This window comes from Aquarana catesbeiana, linkage group LG08 (genome assembly GCF_042186555.1).
Source record: "Aquarana catesbeiana isolate 2022-GZ linkage group LG08, ASM4218655v1, whole genome shotgun sequence".
Lineage (NCBI taxonomy): Eukaryota > Metazoa > Chordata > Amphibia > Anura > Ranidae > Aquarana > Aquarana catesbeiana.
In genome coordinates, this window is record NC_133331.1 from 260,907,859 (window position 1) to 260,931,328 (window position 23,470).

General features: G+C 44.1%; 1 protein-coding gene across 1 annotated transcript; it reads left to right on the plus strand.

Moving 5' to 3' along the window:
* Window positions 1-10,688: 10,688 nt before the first annotated feature.
* LOC141105370 (uncharacterized) lies at window positions 10,689-20,123 on the plus strand. Its single transcript, XM_073595237.1, has 7 exons — window positions 10,689-10,844; window positions 11,988-12,100; window positions 13,402-13,499; window positions 13,594-13,696; window positions 13,989-14,084; window positions 16,659-16,760; window positions 18,360-20,123. Exons 2-7 carry the CDS (start codon window positions 12,025-12,027, stop codon window positions 19,856-19,858), a joined length of 1,974 nt encoding a protein of 657 aa, XP_073451338.1. The 5' UTR covers window positions 10,689-10,844; window positions 11,988-12,024; the 3' UTR covers window positions 19,859-20,123.
* The last annotated feature ends 3,347 nt before the right edge of the window (window positions 20,124-23,470 follow it).

Sequence of the window (23,470 nt, forward strand, 5' to 3'; positions counted from 1 at the left end):
TTGGGAAATCTTTTTGTATCCAAATCCGGCTTTAAACTTCTCCACAACAGTATTACGGACCTGCCTGGTGTGTTCCTTGGTCTTCATGATGCTCTCTGTGCTTTCAACAGAACCCTGAGACTATCACAGAGCAGTTGCAATTATACAGAGACTTGATTACACACAGGTGGATTCTATTTATCACCATCAGTCATTTAGGACAACATTGGATCATTCAGAGATCCTCGCTGAGCTTCTGGAGTGAGTTTGCTGCACTGAAAGTAAAGGGGCCGAATAATTTTGCACGCACCACTTTTCAGTTTTTTTAATTGCTAAAAAAGTTTAAAAAATATCCAATAGATTTCGTTCCACTTCACAATTGTGTCCCACTTGTTGGTGATTCTTCACAAAAAATTAAAATTTTATATCTTTATGTTTGAAGCCTAAAATGTGGCAAAAGGTTGAAAAGTTCAAGGGGGCCGAATACTTTCGCAAGCCACTGTACATGAAAGAATGAATGGGGCCATGTATCGTGAGATTTTGAGTGCAAACCTCCTCCCATCAGCAAGGGCATTGAAGATGAAACGTGGCTGGGTCTTTCAGCATGACAATGATCCCAAACACACCACCCGGGCAACGAAGGAGTGGCTTCGTAAGAAGCATTTCAAGGTCCTGGAGTGGCCTAGCCAGTCTCCAGATCTCAACCCCATAGAAAACCTTTGGAGGGAGTTGAAAGTCCGTGTTGCCCAGCGACAGCCCCAAAACATCACTGCTCTAGAGGAGATCTGCATGGAGGAATGGGCCAACATACCAGCAACAGTGTGTGACAACCTTGTGAAGACTTACAGAAAACGTTTGACCTCTGTCATTGCCAACAAAGGATATAGAACAAAGTATTGAGATGAACTTTTGATATTGACCAAATACTTATTTTCCACCATAATTTGCAAATAAATTCTTTCCAAATCAGACAATGTGATTGTCTGGATTTGTTTCCACATTTTGTCTCTCATAGTTGAGGTATACCTATGATGACAATTACAGGCCTCTCTCATCTTTTTAAGTGGGAGAACTAGCACAATTGGTGGCTGACTAAATTCTTTTTTGCCTTTTACTTTTTTAAATATAAAAAACTTTTTTGGAATCATTCCATGACGTATGCTCCTGATGAGCGGTTGCTATACCGCGAAACGTGTAGAGCTTTGATTATTACCAATCTTCCCATATCATGGAATACTAAGATTTCAATGATTCCACTTACCTCCATAAGTATCTGTCATGGCATTAAATCTCTTTTATTATTATTATAATTATTTGTCCTAATTTTCATGGCTCTTTTTGGGTCTAATCATAGTAACAAATGTACTCATGCATATTGATTGTTATCTGTGCTGTCTGTGTGACAATGGATCATGACCTATTGTGTAATTTATTTGTATTTTATGTATAATCAATCCATGGTTTATTATTATATAGAGGCTTGATGCCCACAGCATTTTAGAGGTTGGATGCCAAAAATGTTTTTTACATACCATGGATTATACCTAATTAATGAATGTTGGTCACTTGACCTGCGTTGTGCTGCTGTGTGCTTCATTTAAAGTCCCACTTCTCTCACTTCTTTTCTATGGGTATTGCTTGGGATGGTACAAGATTTACTTGAAATGGCTCTATTTCGGACTTCAGGCTGGATGGTGTTCTGAGTAATCTCTTCCCTGTTGATTGTCCCAACCACTCACTCTTTGGGATCGGCCATTATTTAAAGTGTGGGTTTTTTCTTAACTTCAAGGAAATCTTTTACTATCCCAAGCAAACCCTATATAGAAGAAGTGGTGCCTTGGGGCCTGTTGAGGGAGGCACTCCACGGACATGTAAATATAAAATAGATAAACATAGAAACAATATATCAGGCCATGGAAATGATCAGATAATGTTAGGTACAATTCTCATCATGCCTAACGCATTTCAAATCGACCATATTTCTTTCTTAGAGAAAGAGTAGACCTAGGCTACTATGGTAAACCGTCACGTGCCTGGTGGTAGAGCCTGACATGAAAAGGTGGGCCTCTCTTACAGCTCCGGCTCAGGATAGTGAGACAGTGGCCACAAGAGCACTGCGAGGTGTGAGGGGCTTTAGTTTGTCCAAGGATCCACGTGGGTAGGCAGCTGGTGCTTCCTCAGGGGTGTGCCAGGTGGCGGAAACAGCAGGTAGGTGCTGGCAGACCCAGGCGGGAAGACAGCAGGATGAAAGATGTTTGGTAGGCACATGAATGGTTACCGATGCTGGGCAGGCTGGTGAGGACTGATTAGGAAGAAGGCCAGTCAGCATTCCTAGTTAGGCAGGATACAGGGTCAGACAAGCTAGGTCAGTAACACATGAGCAGATCAAGCAAAAACTGTAGATAGAAGAGTAGTCAGGTCATGGTCATTACCTGTGGAGCAGATCAAGTGAAGCGGAAGGCAGAAGCAAAATCCAGTGAGAAGCCTGGGTCAAGGCAGGTGGCCTTCAGACGTAGTCAAAGGCCAGATATGGCCCTTTGCTGGCCTTTATCTGGCCCATGGGGCACTGTTTCTACCACTGATATCAGTCACTATTCCTTCCACTGACCCCAACAATAGGGCACTATTTCCTCCACTGACACCAATGATGGGCACTATTCCTCTCACTGACACCAACAATGGGGTACTATTCCCCCTCCTACTGACTAGGGATGGGCGAACGGTTCGGCTGGAGCATAAGTTTGGGCCGAACTTTCGTTGTTTGGATGTTCGGCAAACATCCGAACAAGCAGGTCGTTCGATCGTTTGTTCGCCTGGGCAAATGGACTTACAGGTACGTCCATTTGAATTCCCCGCCATGCCATTGCGTGCGCGCCGGCCGGGAGCTCCGTGAGTCGGGTCGCAGGTCCCGCGGACTCGATCGCTGCGGGGATAGCCGCGATCGCCTCATGGAGAGGACGAACGGGGAGATGCTGATGTAAACAGCATCTCCCCGTTCTGCCTAGTGACAAGTGTCACTGCTCGGGAGCAGTGATCAGAGTAATGACACTGCTAGCCCATCCCCCTACAGTTAGTAATCACTCCCCTAGGACACACTTAACCCCTCCCCGCCCCCTAGTGGTTAACCCCTTCACTGCCAGTGTCATTTACACAGTAATCGGTGCATTTTTAATCGCGCTGATCGCTGTATAAATGACAATGGTCCCGAAAATGTGTCAAAAATGTCCAACATGTCCGCCATAACGTCAGTCACAATAAAAATCGCTGATCGCTGCCATTACTAGTAAAAAAAAAAAATATTAATAAAAATGCCATAAAACTATCCCCTATTTAGTAAACGCTATAACTTTTGCGCAAACCAATCAATAAACGCTTATTGCGATTTTTTTTTTACCAAAATTATGTAGAAGAATACGATCGGCCTAAACTGAAGAAAAAAATGTTTTTTTATATATTTTGGGGGATATTTATTATAGCAGAATGTCAAAATTGTCGCTCTTATTTTGTTTATAGCGCAAAAAATAAAAATCGCACAGGCGATCAAATACCACCAAAAGAAAGCTCTTTTTGTGGGGAAAAAAGGACGTCAATTTTGTTTGGGAGCCACGTCGCACGACCGCGCAATTGTCAGTTAAAGCGACGCAGTGCCGAATCGCAAAAAAACGCTCTGGTTAGGAAGGGGGTAAAATCTTCTGGGGCTGAAGACCCCATTTAACACCATTTAATTCTGTGTGCGATTATTGCCAGTTTAACGTCATATAGTTCTGTGTGCATTACTGCCAGTTTAACGCCATATAGTTTTATGTGCGTTACTGCCAGTTTAATGCCATATAGTTCTGTGTGTGTGTCAGGGCTGGGCTCATCCCTTCCTTCTCTGAGCTGGCCGCTCAGCTGTCGGCTAATTGCCAGCTCCTATCTCTCCACAGTGACTCACCTGTTGATGATGTTCTGCTCGTCAGTCCTGCCTACTTAAACTGTCCAGTCCAGATGATCACTGCCTTCGCCTTGGTCACATCTCTAGAGACGCTCTCCTGTGTTTCTGTTAAAGACTTGCTTGGCTGACATTCTTTCTGGCTCCAGATCCTGCTTGCTGTTCTACTACGCTGTTCTCTGGCTCCCTGACATTTTGGCTTGTCTGACTATCCATTCCGGTTCCTGAACTCTGGCTATGTTTTGACTACATTTATTCTGTTTTACCTTATTTTATTATTTTATATTATTTTTATATTATTAAACAAGTGTGATTTAACTGTACTTCTGTCTCAGTCTGATTCATGGTATCTGACAGTGTGTTACTGCCAGTTTAACACCATTTACTTCTGTGTGCATTACTGCCAGTTTAATGCCATATAGTTCTGTGTGTGTTACTGACAGTTTAACGCCATATAATTTGTGTGTTACTGCCAGTTTAACGGCATATAGTTCTGTGTGCGTTGCTGCCAGTTTTAACGCCATTTACGTCTGTGTGTTACTGCCAGTTTAACGTGATATAGTTTTGTGTGCGTTACTGCCAGTTTAACGCCATTTACTTCTGTGTGCGTTACTGCCAGTTTAATGCCATATAGTTCTGTGTGTCACTGTACGTTTGGTGCATTATATTGCAGTATATTATAGTGTATTCGTGGAGTATGTCTGTGTAGTGTGAGTACTCAAATTAAAGTGCACCAAACACCACTTTACATTGATTAAAGTGCATCTACGTACAGATTTCCACTTCTTCTTTACATTTGCTTATAAGCACCGCCCCCTCCCTCCCAATAATGTCTGGGAGGACAACAAGGAGAGGCAGACGTTCCCTTGGCACTGTAAGGGGGCCAGCAATAAATGTGTCCACAGGCAAAGGTGGACATGGTGGTCAGTCCTCAGGCAGGGCATCATTTCCTCTGTTTAGTGAGTTTGCCCGTGCTATCCAGCCACAGCATGCAGAGGAGGTGGTGGACTGGCTTACTAAACCTCCCTCATCCTCCTCATCCTCTGGCAACTGTAGGGGACAGCACACTTATCTGTGCTTGCATGACAGAGTGGATAAACCTGCCTCCTTGTCCACATCTATTCCTGCCATAGCCCCAACATCAGCCATTGAGGAGTCAGCTGAGTTATTTGACCACAGCGTCAGCCACTTGCTCCTTGATGATGCCCAGCCATTACTGGATTCAGATGTTGGTTCTGAGGTTGAGGATGACAGGAACATGAGTCTAGAGAGAGGGAGGAACACTGGTAGACAAATTGGTACTCATGTTCCCCCAAGCCGCAGTGTATTGCCAAGTTGTCTCCAGTGGTAATAATGAAGATGGAGGAGATGGAGATGATGATGATGATGATGATGATGAGGTCACTGATGTGACTTGGGTGCCAGATAGAGCAGAGGAGGAAACTGAAGGTGAGGCAGCACAACCCAAAGGAGGCCGACATCAAGAAAGAGTAGAGAGCAGCCACCCTATTCCATCACATTCTGCAGCTGTTATCTCCTGGCCCACTCTCCAAAGCTCAGCTGTCTGGGCCTTTTTCAGCACATCTGCAGCAGATCACACTGTTGCTATCTGCAAACTGTGTATCAGGCAGATCAAACATGGCAAAAACACCAACCATTTGGGTACCACATGCTTAACAAGGCATTTAACGTCCAACCACTCAGCCCGTTGGCAAGAGCACCTAAAAGCCACACAAAAGGGGCACAAATCTGTCCCTCCTCCTCCTCTTCTTTACCCACTTCAGTCTGCCCCTGCTATACCGAGTCATTACCTCTCAGCAGCCTCCACTGACAGGGATGATGGTATAGCACAGGGTGTCCCAGGTCCTAGCAGCACATCTGCCAGCCGCACACCACCAGCTGTAGACTGTAGCCGGCAAATTTCTCTGTCCCATCTGCTGCAGCGGAAAAAAAAAATACAGTCCCTGCCACCCGCGTGTGCTGTACCACAATGGCAGGTTCCCAGTTGCTACTACTTTTCATATAAGACCATTCCATCTCTCTACCATCACTTGGAAGGGAATGTTCTGGCATCGTTGGGCAAGGCAGTCAGCCGTAAAATCCACCTTACTGCTGACACGTGGTCCAGCAACCATGGGCAGGGATGATATATTTTGTTCACCGCACACTGGGTAATGCTGCTTGCAACTCGAAAGGATGCAGGACAGGGCTCGGTGCTGCAGCTTATTGTGCCCCCACATCTCCATACAGCTGGTGGTGATGATGCCAGACCTGTGAGCTCTACCCCCTCCTCCTCCAATACCTTGGGTCAACATTAGGAAAGGTTGTAATACTACAATAGTTATGTAAAGCAATGTCATCAAATGTTTTTGCCCTTATTTATTAGTAAACTGCAGACAGCTTTGCCTATTGTAAATTTACTGTGTGATCTATAAACTCCTGCCTTGATGAAAATAAGAACTTTTATAGGGTCTAGTTCTATTTTTGCATTTTTTTCCCCCCACTTTTAAAGCTGAATTCCAGGAATGGATGTTTGACATAGTTACATTGGTCCAGCTTGGACCAATGCAGGTATACATGTCCCATACATGCCTAAACCTTGTGGAACTGGAGAACCACTGTAGTAGGCTCCACTACTACAGTGATCCTTGCTGTCTTCTGAGTCCTGTGCCAAGTGGCTACCCTAACCACTGGGGGTTGCCTGCTCAGCATGGGCACCATTCAGAGAACACTGCATTTTGTTCAACGAATGAAAAATCTTTAATGATTGAACGAGGTGGAAATTGTGATGTCACCACCCCATGGGAAAGGATGCTGGTGACATCATTGATCTAATTCGGCCAAATTAAGTCAATGACATTGCTACTGACAAGACCATTTTATAATACACCCCATCTGTTCTTACATGCATGATGGGCACAACCAGGCTGGGAGTGACCTCAAATGATTGGCCTAAAATGGCCTTGTCAATGGCTTCACAATATCCACCTTGCCCCACCCCTTTGTAGGGTGGTCACATCACAATTTCCACAAAATTTGCAGGGACAGGTCCTGCTGATGCATGGATTTTACTGGCACCCACATGAGACAGACACAAATATTTAAAAAATTACAATCTTTATTTACAACATTACTAAATTAACACCATTGTGTATACAAACTATTTTAAAATCAATAGTATCACAGTATGTCATATGATACATATGTTCAAATTGGAATCATAACACAGACACCTCTATTCTTATAGGGTAAATACTGTAACTTATATGTGGGGGTATGTATATTCTCATCCGCTAGTCAACGCATTTCGCTGATTGTGTAGCTTCCTCAGGACCAACCTATTGAGTATCTAATTCTGATAAATACGCTTAAATACGTATTACTTTTTATACATACTTAAAATTCATGATATTAAATAACACATATAACATGGCGGAAAGAGACACATGCCAAATACGTCCGGTGGGCAGACACAGGGGCTCCATTCCTCAGTGTGTATCAAGATTGTTGCAATAATAGAAAGGGAGGAACAACCATCCCTTATAAAAATAAGATAAAGATACCAACTGGACCCAGATCATGCCCGGGCATAAAGCAGGCAAGCAAGCACAGAGTCACTGGCTCTGTGTGGTTCTCTGTGCAATGCAGGCAGATCATGGCTAAGGGAAGGGGCTAGCATCACAGCCCCGTGCCTCAGTACTCCTTCCAAGAGCCCTTAATCCTGATGCTGGCAGTGGAAGGAGTTATGCAAATATCAACATTCCTAATTGAGGGGTGAATGTCAGTCTGGAGGAGTCGGCATTCCTAGGTAACACCCACATGTGATGTTCCATGATTGACCAGGGACAGTCAGATGGAGTGGGGAAGAGCTAGATCAATGGTCATCAACCCTGTCCTCAGGGCCCACTAACAGGCCAGGTTTTATGTATTACCTTGGGGAGATACAGACTAGAATACTGCAATCACTGAGCAGCAAATGATATCACATGTGATGTATCTCAGTTATCTTGCAAACCTGGCCTGTTAGTGGGTCCTGAGGACAGGGTTGATGACCACTGAGCTAGATGATGGTGGACATCCCTCAACCAGGAAACGAAGAAGGGATCCATCTGACTTTCTGCAGCCTCTAATGCACTGCTGAGAGAGAATATCCTTAAGTCGAACCCCCTAACTTCCTAAGATAAGAGACACACACTTTTCGAGACATTTTAGGCACATAATATGCAAACAAAGGCCATGTCCCCCAGTTACACGGACCATGAAGACTCCATTAGCAACATATGATTGACTAAACCCACAAGTTCTTTTTTACCACATAGTTATCACAAGCTTGGAGCAGTACTTAATTACCGCATGCATTTATTTATTTATTTCCTTTAGGGCTCATTTACACTTGCTTCGGCTTCAACAAGGCTTCGGACAGGCTTTGTTAAAGCTCTCTGAACCTAGTCAAAGGTCCTATCACTAAATAAAATGGTTAGCTTACAGTACTGTTTACACTTTGCTTTTGGCTTCGCTTCAAAAATTATACCCCATGTAGCTTCAGTGGTGCTTCAAAGCGTCTTCAAAGTCTCTATAGAAGTCTATGGCAAAGCTCGCTTGAAGCCTCATCGAAGCCCCACCGAAGCTCCACCGAAGTCCCATCGAAGCCTCATCAAAGCACCAAACAAAAGCAGGTGTAAACAGGACTGTAATCTACCCATTTTATTTACTGACAGGAGCTTTGACTGGAGTTCAGAGAGCTTTAACAAATCGTGTCTGAAGCCATTTTTTGAAGCAAGTGTAAACTAGCCCTTAGTGAATTGACTTTAATGCCTTTTTATGCGTTATTTACCGAAAGTTTTTGGTGTTTCTGTTAAATACAACATACAAGCAATAGTAAAATGACATTTTCGTTATCGCATGCGGTAAGTGATCATGTGACCGACAAAACGCATGCGATAAGCTTTCGTAAATTGTGCCCAATATGCTATAAAACTATATTGTATGATCTATAACTTTATACCTTCGTTTCAAGCTGAACAGATTAATGTGAGTGAGATCCTTCGCGCTATCAAAGTGAATATATATACTGATCAAATAAGTTGCAGCTGGATCTAAAGTGTATGAGTGCACCTGAATGGTATAAAGTGAATAATGATCAGCGCAGCTTAATGATATATGTAAATAATAAACAATATGCGATGTGTTATGTGCAAAATCGCTAAATTGCGACTGTGCAAAATTCTAGTGATACTGTGCAAAATAACTAAAAGCAACAGTAGCCTTGTGTTCAGTATTGATGGACACTGAAATGCTAATGTTGCAACTGTGCAAAAAAAAACGCATAATGATGTTGTGTAAAAATCGCAAAAATTACTATTTACTATCCTCATGGAGGTAAGAGGCTAGTGCACACTGAGTGCTATACATGAAGAGTGATTCACCGGCGATTGTATTGAAGAGCACATTGGAGCACTATTTGCACTTTTATTTATCATAGGCTCTATTACTTTCACTATGTGAACTCTTGCATTTCTGATTGTGATAACTATGTGATATTGGGAATTGTCAGCACATAGTTACAACTATTAGCACAAAGCATTGTCACATTGGAATATATTTATTCAAAATATTTATTTATTCATTTATTATTGCATATTTTGTATTTTACACTGTAATTAGTGTATTAACACCCAGGATCACTATTGCATTTGCACAGCGCTTTGCGCACTCTCCTATATTGCTTTGTTTAGCACTGTTTATTGTTGCTTTTAGCAATTTTTACATAACATCATTATGCGTTTTTTTGCACAGTTGCAACATTAGCATTTCAGTGTCCATCAATACTGAACATAGGGCTACTATCGCTTTTAGTTATTTTGCACAGTATCACTAAAATTTTGCACAGTTGCAATTTAGCGATTTTGCACATAACATATTGCATATTGTTTATTTTTTACATATATCATTAAGCTGCGCTGATCATTATTCACTTTATACCATTTAAGCTGAACAGATTACTGCAGTCTGTTGGCAGGCTCAAAGGTAAAAAGAATTAATAACATTATTTTATAATAATGTAATTGATTTAATAACACTATTAATTGTATTGCTTATTCAGCATTGATAGGCTACAAGAAAATGGCCGCCAGTCTCCTAGGTGAAAATAAATGCGTGCTCTATTCGCCCTCTAGCGTCTAATCAGGATATAACAGCCCATAGGAGAGCGTCTCTGCCAGGTGTTTCATCAGATTAGGCGACCCGTCGGAATGGGTAACCGAAGTGATGTTTAGTCGCCGCCATCTTGCTACACCCCGCACCCGTCCACAGTAGGGATACACTCAGAAGGGGGCAAGCGGACGTCTTATTACACCCACCGGAGTTTTTACATTTTTCACTTATTTTTAACAGTAAACTGAGATTATATAGTGAAATACAGTACTTAGAACTCCATCTGACTGTTAAGATGTTGAATTTTAAAAGCAGCGGCAAGCACGCTGATCTCACAGGTTTACTAATCGAACAGAACACCGCTGCTTTTAAAATCCAACATACACGTAGTTGTAAGTACTTTTTTTTCACTATATAAGCTCAGTTTACTGTTAAAAAAAGTTTAAAATGCAAAACTCCGATGGGTGTAACAAGATGTCTGCTTGCCCCCTTCTCACTGTATCCTTACTGTGGACGAGTGCGGGGTGTAGCAAGATGGCGGCGACGGAACGTCATTTCCTTTACACATTCTGAGGAACGCCCACTTCCGGCCCGTGGTTCCTCTGCGTTCCACGGCCCCCCAACTGCTTCCTGGTTGCAGTGGAGAGAAAATGGACTTTCGATAGGGGAAGGGCGGAAGCTATTTTCTTGCAGCTCAAATGAGGAATTCAGACTTCACAGAGCTTTTCTTTATATCTAGCGGCTGAGCATAGCTGGGGGCAGGCTGCACAGTGAGGAGGAGGTAATATTGTATTAATATTATTATTATAAAGTATTGGAGGATGGATAGGGTTACCATCACTGTTGGGGAAGTGTGGTATGACACCCCAATATCTAATAATCTAGATGAAGGTGACAGCACAAGTCAATCATAAAATCTCCTATTCTCCTCTGCTGTTGGTTTCGATCTGACCAATCAATGATCATAACGACCGATTGTTGATGGAAGCAGCTGGAGTTTCCGATTGGACGGGACATCTGGTCGGACAAAATATTCCTTGCGTTATCCGCTCCTATTTGAAGCTCATACAGTTTGTTTTGATAAATTGTTCCCACATCTGAGAAGTTCGACCTGAGGATCAATCCACTGTCTTTTCTCTAATCCCAAGAATAATTGGATTGGTTTAAAAAAGGACAAACATCAGACGCGTAGGCATGAACACTAACATAAGGACCATGCTGTGAATGGAAAAGTCCGTGTTCACTGGAGACACCACCGTCTGTGGCCAACCTAATAAAGCGGATCTCTGGGACGTGGACACTGTAAATCCTCGGGGGAGGGACTTGTGTTGGGAAGTCCCAGTGTTCCATGATGGCCACATTCTGACGACGCTCATATGTGCTCAGCGTGAACATGGTACACAACTGTCGCAGGTAGGGTTGGCCACCTCATCCCTTTAAACCCGAACACATATGAATGACACAGGTTCTGAGGCTAATTTAATGCAGATAAGGCACAAAGTGAGTTTAATTGCCACCTTAATCAGCCACAGAACCTGTGTAATTTAATATGTGTTCGGGTTTAAAGGGATGAGGTGGCAACCCTAGTCGTAGGTAAAGCGGAGATTAGCCTGGTGGAAGGTTTCAGTTGAAGAGTGGACCTGAGTTTTAGTAGGGTGGTTCTCCACCAGGGTTCCTGAGCCCCTAGTTGGCAAACCGATCCACCCATGAGCCAGTTTTCTGTGGATTTACCCTTTATTATTCTCTGTCAATAATCAGTCTTAGTAACTGAATACACCGTATTAATCTAGAAATAGGAACGAGCTGATGACCGGATACACTTCTACCTTCAAAGATCTAATGAAGATAAAAAGTGTTCAGTTGAGACCTGTGTGGTATCTTTTGCTTAAAATATTTCCTTCAATCACATTTTTTTTTATTGCAGCTCGATCTGTGTATTGTCTGTGTACTGGCTCAGACATATGATAAAGTGGGAGTACTTTGAAGCACACAACAAGGTCGTCATGATGGAGAACCGGCCGCCCCTCACATCACCGGGTAAGAGGAGACTTTCATTTCTTGTAAAGGAGAGAAGAGTATTGAGGAACCACCTAGATACACACATCCTCTGATATCCACTTCCAGAGCAGGCCTTTTCTGGCACTTTTGTTTACATGTAATAATCAGTATTTATTGCTAGAAAATACCTTAGAACCCCCAAACATTATATATTTTTTAAAGCAGAGGCCCTCGAGCAGTGATGGCGAACCTTGGCACCCCAGATGTCTTGGAACTACATTTCCCATGACGCTCATCCACTCTGCAGTGTACTTGAGCATCATGGGAAATGTAGTTCCAAAACATCTGGGGTGCCAAGGTTCGCCATCACTGCCTTAGAGAATAAATTGGTGGGTTTTGCATTTTTTTTATGTCACATGGTATTTGCACAGCGGTTTTTCAAAGGCATTTTTTTGGGAAAAAATACACTTATTTAAATTTTTGATGCAAAAAAACCACAATACGTAACCCAATTTTTTTTTATAAAATATAAAGATGATGTTATGCCGAGTAAATAGATAGCAAACATGTCACTCTTTAAAATTGTGCACGCTAATGCAACGGTGACAAACAACGTAAATTTTATTGTCTATAGGCGACACTTCAAAAGCCTTTTCAGGTTACCACAGAGGGGGTCTAGTGCTAGAATTACTGCCCATGATCTGACATTTGTGGCAATACCTCACATGTGTAGGACGATCGTTGTTTGCGTGCGTGCGGGGCCGACACGTGCGTGAGCACAGGGTGGAGGGGGCACTTTAACTTTTTTTATTATTATTAATGTATTAATTTTTTTTATTTTTACACTGTTGCTTTAAAAAAAAAAAATGATCACTGTTATTGCTGTCACAAGAAATGTAAACATCCCTGTGACAGCAATAGACATGTGACAGGTCCTCTTTATGGAGAGATCTGCGGTCTACAAGACCCCAAATCCCTCCTCTGCCATTAAAAGCATTCAAAACACCAAGATCGTTTTTTTTCGAATGCTTTTGAATTGATTTTTTAAAAATGGTGCCGTTTACATCCGGGTAAACCGGAAGTGATGTTAGGCCATCGCTTCCATGTTATCATACCCGAGAGCCAATCAAAGCTGATTTGGACTTTGTTCGGCTCTCTGACCTTCAGCAAGCACGCCGGCTGGTTGTTTGGGCCTCCTGGTGGAACGGGAGGGCCCGAGAAACCATGGAAGGCGACAGGAGGGGCTGCTAGGATTATGTCGTATGGGTATGTCGCTGGTCCGAAAGTGGATATAAAGACATAGAAACAATGTATTCAGTCAGTGTGTGTGTTTCCTACAGATGGATCCAGTAACAGAAATCCCCCAGAGAGATGTCCCCGTCCTCTGTATTCCCGGGACTCCACACAGGAACATCAGGAGATCCCTCAGGAGGATCAGGTAGATAGAATAGAGAGTCGTCTTGGATAGTAGTTTAATAATAGAAGGGTCTGTATGGTTTAACATTGTCTTTTATCTTTTATTTTTTTATTAGCGTATAAATTTGACTACTGTCAAAGTTGAAGTTAAAGAAGAAGATCTGTATGTAAGCAGTGATGAGGCATGCAAAGAAGAAGATCCTCCAGAGATCAGCACAGGTGAGGAATAAACACTAAATCCAGAGAAGAGTCTCAGATTCTCCTTGTTCAGTCACTACAACAATCTCTTCTTCTCCCCCCTCCTCTGTCAGTAGACAGTAATGGGGAGACAGTATGTGCCCAGTGGGGGAGTCAGGAGACATCAGCCTCTATTAGACTCCGGATCTCCTCATCACATCATGTCATTGTGTGTTACCAGCCAAGAGACGTGACCAGTCTCCCCCCACACACACTCTCTGGGGTCTCTCATACATCTCAGTACAGGGGGCTTCACTCTCATCTTTATTTACAGACCCCGGAGAGACTCAGAGAGATGTCAATGCTGAGGAGGAGGAAGACGGACATGTGAGGATTAAACAGGAGGAAGTTCCTATAAAGATTGGCACAGGTAGGATATATATTTACTAAGACATTTATTCACATTGAAAAGATTGACAGATCTTTATTTAGTCTGTATGATCTTCTTCAGCTGTAGAACAAAAATGGCCTTAGGACTGGATACCTTAACCTTTTCAGATACACAGACTCCCCATCTACAATCTAGCCACCACAGAACTGGCCATTCCTTGTTTACTGATTGTTTGGCTGCATCCAGTGCTGTAAATACACAATACAATGGTCTAGTTGTAGGCCTATAGCTCATAAATGTTGACTTTGACAGAAGTCTTAGTAACTGAATGAAATAACATGTGGGCCTAATGACTTTTAAGCATTAAGTGGACTTTGGTGCTAAATTATGGTGTCAGCATCTGATGTGTCAAAATCAGAGCCTGGGATGGTGCACACAACTGCCTGGATGTAACTAACTTCACATCAGAAGTTTCCCTATTCCCCATCACATCACAGGTCCCCTTCCATCACATCAGATTCCCACCTTCACGTTAGAGGTCCCCTATAAGGTAAGAGGTCTCCCCATTCCCTATCACATCACAGGTCTCCCATGACATCACAGGTCACCCTCCATCACATTTATGTTAGAGGTCTCCCATCACATCAGAGGTTTCCCCATCACATCACAGGTCACGCTCCGTCACATTAGAGGTTTCCCCATTCTCCATCCCATCACAGGTCTCCCCCACTCACATTACAGGTCCCCCTTCATGTTAGAGGTCTCCCATCACATCAGAGGTTTCCCCATTCCTCATCACATCACAGATTTCCCATTACATCACAGGTCACCCTCCATCACATCAGAGGTTTTCCCATTCCCCATTACATCATAGGTCATGCTCCATCACATCACAGGTTTCCCCATCACATCACATGTCTCTCCATCACATCAGAAGTTTCCCTATTCCCCATCACATCACAGGTTTCCCATCACATCACAGGTCACACACACCTTCACATCAGAGGTTTCCCCATTCTCCATCACGTCACAGGTGTCCCCCTTCACGTCAGAGGTCTCCCCGTCACGTCAGAGGTCTCCCCGTCACGTCAGAGGTCTCCCCGTCACGTCAGAGGTCTCCCCGTCATGTCAGAGGTCTCCCCGTCACGTCATGGGTCTCCCCATCACATCAGGGGTCTCACCATCACATCACAGGTCTCCCCTCACATTAGAGGGATGTTTCCCCATTCGCTATCACATCAGAGTCCCCCCTTCAGTTTAGAGGTCCCCCATCAGGTCAGAGGTTTCCCCATCACATCACAGGTCTCCCATGACATCACAGGTCACCCTCCATCACATTCATGTGAGAGGTCTCCTATCACATCAGAGGTTTCCCCATTCCCCATAACATCACAGGTCACGCTCCATCACATCAGAGGTTTCCCCATTCTCCATCACATCACAGGTCTCCCATCACATGAGGGGTTACCCCATCACATCACAGGTTTCTCGATTACAGCAGAGGTTTTCCCATTCTTGATCACGTCAGAGGTCTCCCCATCACGTCAGAGGTCTCCCCATCACGGGTCTCCCCATCACATCACAGGTCTCCCATCACATTAGAGGGAAGTTTCCCCATTCCCTATCACATCAGAGTGCCCCCTTCAGGTTAGAGGTTCCCCATCAGGTCAGAGGTCTCCCCATCACATCAGAGGTTTCCCCATTCCCTATGACATCACAGGTCACACTCCATCACATCAGAGGTTTCCCCATTCTCCATCACAGGTCTCCCATTACATGAGGGGTTTCCCCATCACATCACAGGTCTCTCAATCACATCAGAGGTTTCCCTATTCGCCATCACAGGTCTCCCCATCACATCGCAGGTTCCCCCCCACCCCATCATATCAGAGTCACCCATCAGATCAGAGATCTTCCCATCACATCAGGGGTCTCCCCGTCACATCACAGGTTTCCCATCGCATTAGAGGTTTTCCCATTCCCTATCACATCAGAGTCCCCCTTCACATTAGAGGTCCCCCATCAGGTCAGAGGTCTCCCCATCACATCAGAGGTTTCCCCATTCCCTATCACATCACAGGTCACCCTCCATCACAGTCATGTTAGAGGTCTCCCATCACATCAGAGGTTCCTCTATTCCCCACCACATCACAGGTCTCCCTATAACATCACAGCCTCCCCCCCCTCAATCACATCAGAGTCCCCCCATCAGGTCAGAGGTCCCTTATCACATCAGAGTGCCAGCTATACAAAATCCCCTCTATAGCGCTCCCCAAGCACACAGTCTGCCCCATCCCATCATACAGTTCCCCCCCATCACAGAGCCCCCTCAATCATACAGTTCCCCTCAATCATACAGTTCCCTCTTTACATCTGAGCCTTACCTTTTGACTTCCACGCTCTTTTCTTCTCTAGCTACAGTGAGTAAGTAAGCACAGTTTGAATGGAGGGCACAATTGTAGCATCCAGCCTATCCTGCAAAATTGCAGGATGGAGGGGGATCGAGAGACGAGGAGTTTTTGCAGAGAGGTCCACCCCGCAGGGTACTATACAAGCTGAGGACCGATGCCTGCAAACACATCTGAAATAATTATCTCTTTTTTTCGTGCACAGATCAAAAAGACCTCCGAATGAATGAGAGGACATTCAAAGCTGAGGAGGGAAAAATACTTTTGAAGATTAAAGATGAGGAAACTCCTCCAAAGAGCAGCAAAGGTGAGTTACAGCAACCAAATTCACAGATTATCCTTGTTTTGTCGCAACAAACTCTTCTCCCTTTTTTATACCTGGTGTCATCTTCCACCATTGTCTCTCACTTCTTATACATTCTGTCAGCAAAAGGGTGTGCATTTTTTGTAAGGAAATGTTTTAATTAAATGTTGCAATAAAGAAAACACAAAAACAAGAACATTACAATAAAAATCCCAAACAGTCAGGACCTCTTATTTTAGTGTATGGCAAATTGGTGTTACAAAAATGGAACCTAGAATAAATCCAGTCTCCTCAGATCTTGTCAATTTGTTTCATATTAACTCTAAGCACATGAATTAGTTTATAAAAGCATAAATTAATGTTAATCCTCTGATACAAGAAGCTGGTTACTCAGGAACATCCATTGGAACAATTCTTTATTGGCTACATAGCAGGATAAAGCATGCTATGAGTAAGGCTTTGGACGAAACGCATTAGCACGTTACTGCTGTATCTTGTTAGGTAGCCAATAAAGAATTGTTCCAATGGATGTGACTGAGTAGCCGGCTTCATTGTATCAGAGGAATATTGCTACATTTCAAAGGCATTTGGGCCAGATCACCGGTTCCCAGTCTCCCAGGTAATCTGGGGTACAGCATGCTTTCTTTGTGGAATATAAATTAGTGTTAATCAAGGAAAGCTATTTGACAAGGTAAGCAGGTATGGTCTATTCCACTGAAGAATAGGTTTCTTAGTATAAAAGAGTAGGACTCGTTTGTGGGCACATGGAGGGGTCAGATCCTCCACTAAGCACACAGATTGTGAGGTCATTTATGTTGGATATTGCTAACTGGCATTCCATGAAGACAGTAACCTCAGAACTAGTGTGAGCATGTTTAGGAAGCTACAACACACTAAACTGCTGTAATTCCTTCTAAGATTTGGAACCTTAACCATTTTAACACTGCAGTATAGCCGATATATGGCTACAGCATGGCTTTTCAGTCCTCCAATGGCGTCCCTGGACGTCCTTTTGAGAACGCACTTCCCGCAAGCCCCCTGGGGTGCGCATCAGGAAATGTCTGTGATCTGTGTCCCTTAAATAACAGATTAGGGTAAATGGCCAAACACACAGCTGCCCTTTACCATGTGATCAGCTGTGTTCAATCACAGCTGGTCACATGTAATCAGACTTCCCAGTTATCGGCTCTACTTTCCTCACACAAAGACAACGTGTGAGGAAAGGAGAGCTGATCTATCAGAGCTAATCATCAGTGCCCTAATTGTCAGTGCAGCCCCATCAGTGCTGCCTATCAGTTCCCATTAGTGTCTCCTCATCAGTGCACATCAATGAAGAAGAAAAACAACTTATTTTCAACATTTTATAACAGAAACTAAGAAAAGAAAAAAATCCAAAATGTATTTTAGCAAAAAATAAAAAACCCAGTGCTGATTAAATACCACCATCTGTGTATTTTTTTTTTAAATACAAATTTAATTTGGGTACATCATTGCATGACTGAGTAATTGTCATTCAAAGTGTGAGAGCGCTGAAAATTGAAAGGTGGTGAAAGTGCCCAGTATTGAAGTGGTTAAAATAAAAGGACTTCCTATCTCTTCCAGATAAACCCAACACAAAGTGCAGTTTGGAAGCACCAGACGGTATTACAGGAAGATCTTCAGAGGGAAACCCCACTACTCCAAGTCTCCATCCAATCTATCAAAGTGCAAGTCCATCAGCTGATCCCTCTATATATGGTGGGAGTTTTCCAGAGTTTTCCCATCCCACTCTTAGCGGGGCAGAAATGTTCCAGTGTTCCGAGTGTGGGAAGTGTTTTAACCAGAGAGCAAAACTCATTACACATCAGAGAAGTCATACTGGAGAGAGGCCATTTTCCTGCTCTGAATGTGGAAAAGCTTTCACCCAAAGGGGGAACCTGCTCACGCATCGAAAAATCCACAAAGGAGAGAAGCCATACTCCTGTTCAGAATGCGGGAAATGCTTCCTCTTGAAGGGCGGTCTCATTAAGCATGCAAGGTTTCACACGGGGTTGAGGCCATTTTCCTGTTCTCAGTGCGGAAAAAGCTTTCCAGATAAAGGCTGCTTAGACCGGCATGAGATAACCCATACAGGGCAAAAGCCCTACTCTTGTTCGGTCTGCGGGAAATACTTTTCTTCTAAATCCTACGTCAGCAAGCATGAAAGGAACCACAAGCGGGAGCAACCATATTCCTGTTCTGAATGTGGAAAAGGTTTTCCAGATGCAGCCCGACTGGAGCGACACATAGTGGTGCACACGGGGGGGAAGCCTTATACGTGTTCTGAATGTGGAAAAAGCTTTTCACAAAAGTCCAACTTGAATGAGCATGAAAAGACACACACGGGAGAGAAACCATTTTCATGTTCCATGTGTGGGAAATGCTTTGCCTATAAGTCAAACCTGACAACACACGAAAGGGCACATGCGGGGGAGAAACCACATTCATGCCCTGTGTGTGGGAAGAACTTTGCCCAAAAATACATCCTGGCCATGCACGAAAGGACCCACACGAAGGAGAAGCCATTTTCCTGCAGAGTGTGTGAGAAACCCTTCGCTCACAAATACACCCTGGCTATGCATGAGAAGGCTCACTCTGGGGAGATGCCGTATTCGTGTTCTGTCTGTGGGAAGAGCTTTGTACAAAAGTATGTCCTTGATGACCACGAAAGGACTCACACGGGGGAGAAGCCATACTCCTGCAGCGTATGCGGGAAGTGTTTTGCGCACAAGTCCAATCTTATTACGCACAGGAGAACTCACACAGGGGAAAAGCCCTATGTGTGCTCCATATGTGGTAAATGCTTTGCACAGAAGCCCCACATGATTACACATGAGAGGTCTCACACAGGGGAGAAACCTTTTTCCTGTTTGGACTGTGGAGCGAGTTTCACAAGGAAATCGAAACTTGTCACTCATCAGCGTTCACACACAGGCAATCCCTCTGGTGTCCAGTTGCAGCACCTAAAAATTCTTTTCTCTTTTCTTCTTTTATGCTCGAGCGTGCACCATCAGACGGGACCACTTGTTCTCAGCTTAAAGCCTCTGACATTGGTGGTTCAGCCAACACATTCAGCTGGCTGAAGCTATGCACAATTCTAATGATGTGCTGCTTTCCATTCTCCGCAGAATGGGGGTGCTCAGCACTTTAATAGGCTCTTTTCTTCTTTTATGTTTGAACGTGCACCATCAGACGGGACCACTTGTTCTCAGCTTAAAGCCTCTGACATTGGTGGTTCAGCCAAGACATTCAGCTGGCTGATGCTATGCACAGTTCTAATGAAGTGCTAGTTTACATTCTCCGCAGAATGGGATTGCTCAGCACTTTAATAGGCTCTTTTCTTCTTTTATGATGGAGCGTGCACCATCAGACGGTACCACTTGTTCTCAGCTTAAAGCCTCTGACATTGGTGGTTCAGCCAAGACATTCAGCTGGCTGATGCTATGCACAGTTCTAATGAAGTGCTAGTTTACATTCTCCGCAGAATGGGGGTGCTCAGCACTTTAATAGGCTCTTTTCTTCTTTTATGATGGAGCGTGCACCATCAGACGGTACCACTTGTTCTCAGCTTAAAGCCTCTGACATTGGTGGTTCAGCCAAGACATTCAGCTGGCTGATGCTATGCACAGTTCTAATGAAGTGCTAGTTTACATTCTCCGCAGAATGGGATTGCTCAGCACTTTAATAGGCTCTTTTCTTCTTTTATGATGGAGCGTGCACCATCAGACGGGACCACTTGTTCTCAGCTTAAAGCCTCTGACATTGGTGGTTCAGCCAAGACATTCAGCTGGCTGATGCTATGCACAGTTCTAATGAAGTGCTAGTTTACATTCTCCGCAGAATGGGGGTGCTCAGCACTTTAATAGGCTCTTTTCTTCTTTTATGTTTGAACGTGCACCATCAGACGGGACCACTTGTTCTCAGCTTAAAGCCTCTGACATTGGTGGTTCAGCCAACACATTCAGCTGGCTGATGCTATGCACAATTCTAATGATGTGCTGCTTTCCATTCTCCGCAGAATGGGGGTGCTCAGCACTTTAATAGGCTCTTTTCTTCTTTTATGTTTGAACGTGCACCATCAGACGGGACCACTTGTTCTCAGCTTAAAGCCTCTGACATTGGTGGTTCAGCCAACACATTCAGCTGGCTGATGCTATGCACAATTCTAATGATGTGCTGCTTTCCATTCTCCGCAGAATGGGGGTGCTCAGCACTTTAATAGGCTCTTTTCTTCTTTTATGATGGAGCGTGCACCATCAGACGGGACCACTTGTTCTCAGCTTAAAGCCTCTGACATTGGTGGTTCAGCCAAGACATTCAGCTGGCTGATGCTATGCACAGTTCTAATGAAGTGCTAGTTTACATTCTCCGCAGAATGGGGGTGCTCAGCACTTTAATAGGCTCTTTTCTTCTTTTATGATGGAGCGTGCACCATCAGACGGTACCACTTGTTCTCAGCTTAAAGCCTCTGACATTGGTGGTTCAGCCAAGACATTCAGCTGGCTGATGCTATGCACAGTTCTAATGAAGTGCTAGTTTACATTCTCCGCAGAATGGGATTGCTCAGCACTTTAATAGGCTCTTTTCTTCTTTTATGATGGAGCGTGCACCATCAGACGGGACCACTTGTTCTCAGCTTAAAGCCTCTGACATTGGTGGTTCAGCCAAGACATTCAGCTGGCTGATGCTATGCACAGTTCTAATGAAGTGCTAGTTTACATTCTCCGCAGAATGGGGGTGCTCAGCACTTTAATAGGCTCTTTTCTTCTTTTATGTTTGAACGTGCACCATCAGACGGGACCACTTGTTCTCAGCTTAAAGCCTCTGACATTGGTGGTTCAGCCAACACATTCAGCTGGCTGATGCTATGCACAATTCTAATGATGTGCTGCTTTCCATTCTCCGCAGAATGGGGGTGCTCAGCACTTTAATAGGCTCTTTTCTTCTTTTATGTTTGAACGTGCACCATCAGACGGGACCACTTGTTCTCAGCTTAAAGCCTCTGACATTGGTGGTTCAGCCAACACATTCAGCTGGCTGATGCTATGCACAATTCTAATGATGTGCTGCTTTCCATTCTCCGCAGAATGGGGGTGCTCAGCACTTTAATAGGCTCTTTTCTTCTTTTATGATGGAGCGTGCACCATCAGACGGGACCACTTGTTCTCAGCTTAAAGCCTCTGACATTGGTGGTTCAGCCAAGACATTCAGCTGGCTGATGCTATGCACAGTTCTAATGAAGTGCTAGTTTACATTCTCCGCAGAATGGGGGTGCTCAGCACTTTAATAGGCTCTTTTCTTCTTTTATGATGGAGCGTGCACCATCAGACGGGACCACTTGTTCTCAGCTTAAAGCATCTGACATTGGTGGTTCAGCCAACACATTCAGCTGGCTGATGCTATGCACAATTCTAATGATGTGCTGCTTTCCATTCTCCGCAGAATGGGGTTGCTCAGCACTTTAATAGGCTCTTTTCTTCTTTTATGTTTGAACGTGCACCATCAGACGGGACCACTTGTTCTCAGCTTAAAGCATCTGACATTGGTGGTTCAGCCAACACATTCAGCTGGCTGATGCTATGCACAATTCTGATAACGTGCTGCTTTCCATTCTCCGCAGAATGGGGGTGCTCAGCACTTTAATAGGCTCTTTTCTTCTTTTATGTTTGAACGTGCACCATCAGACGGGACCACTTGTTCTCAGCTTAAAGCCTCTGACATTGGTGGTTCAGCCAAGACATTCAGCTGGCTGATGCTATGCACAGTTCTAATGAAGTGCTAGTTTACATTCTCCGCAGAATGGGGGTGCTCAGCACTTTAATAGGCTCTTTTCTTCTTTTATGCTCGAGCGTGCACCATCAGACGGGACCACTTGTTCTCAGCTTAAAGCCTCTGACATTGGTGGTTCAGCCAACACATTCAGCTGGCTGATGCTATGCACAATTCTAATAACGTGCTGCTTTCCATTCTCCGCAGAATGGGGGTGCTCAGCACTTTAATAGGCTCTTTTCTTCTTTTATGTTTGAACGTGCACCATCAGACGGGACCACTTGTTCTCAGCTTAAAGCATCTGACATTGGTGGTTCAGCCAAGACATTCAGCTGGCTGATGCTATGCACAGTTCTAATGAAGTGCTAGTTGACATTCTCCGCAGAATGGGGGTGCTCAGCACTTTAATAGGCTCTTTTCTTCTTTTATGTTTGAACGTGCACCATCAGACGGGACCACTTGTTCTCAGCTTAAAGCCTCTGACATTGGTGGTTCAGCCAACACATTCAGCTGGCTGATGCTATGCACAATTCTAATGATGTGCTGCTTTCCATTCTCCGCAGAATGGGGGTGCTCAGCACTTTAATAGGCTCTTTTCTTCTTTTATGATGGAGCGTGCACCATCAGACGGGACCACTTGTTCTCAGCTTAAAGCCTCTGACATTGGTGGTTCAGCCAAGACATTCAGCTGGCTGATGCTATGCACAGTTCTAATGAAGTGCTAGTTTACATTCTCCACAGAATGGGGGTGCTCAGCACTTTAATAGGCTCTTTTCTTCTTTTATGTTTGAACATGCACCATCAGACGGGACCACTTGTTCTCAGCTTAAAGCATCTGACATTGGTGGTTCAGCCAACACATTCAGCTGGCTGATGCTATGCACAATTCTAATGATGTGCTGCTTTCCATTCTCCGCAGAATGGGG

What these genes read in the sequence shown, in the direction of transcription:
- LOC141105370 (XM_073595237.1), top strand. Translation starts at nt 12,025, where the DNA reads ATGATAAAGTGGGAGTACTTTGAAGCACACAACAAGGTCGTCATGATG. An exon ending in TCCTCCAGAGATCAGCACAG is followed by an intron (nt 13,697 to 13,988) that starts GTGAGGAATAAA and finishes CTTTATTTACAG; the next exon opens with ACCCCGGAGAGACTCAGAGA. An exon ending in TCCTATAAAGATTGGCACAG is followed by an intron (nt 14,085 to 16,658) that starts GTAGGATATATA and finishes TTTCGTGCACAG; the next exon opens with ATCAAAAAGACCTCCGAATG.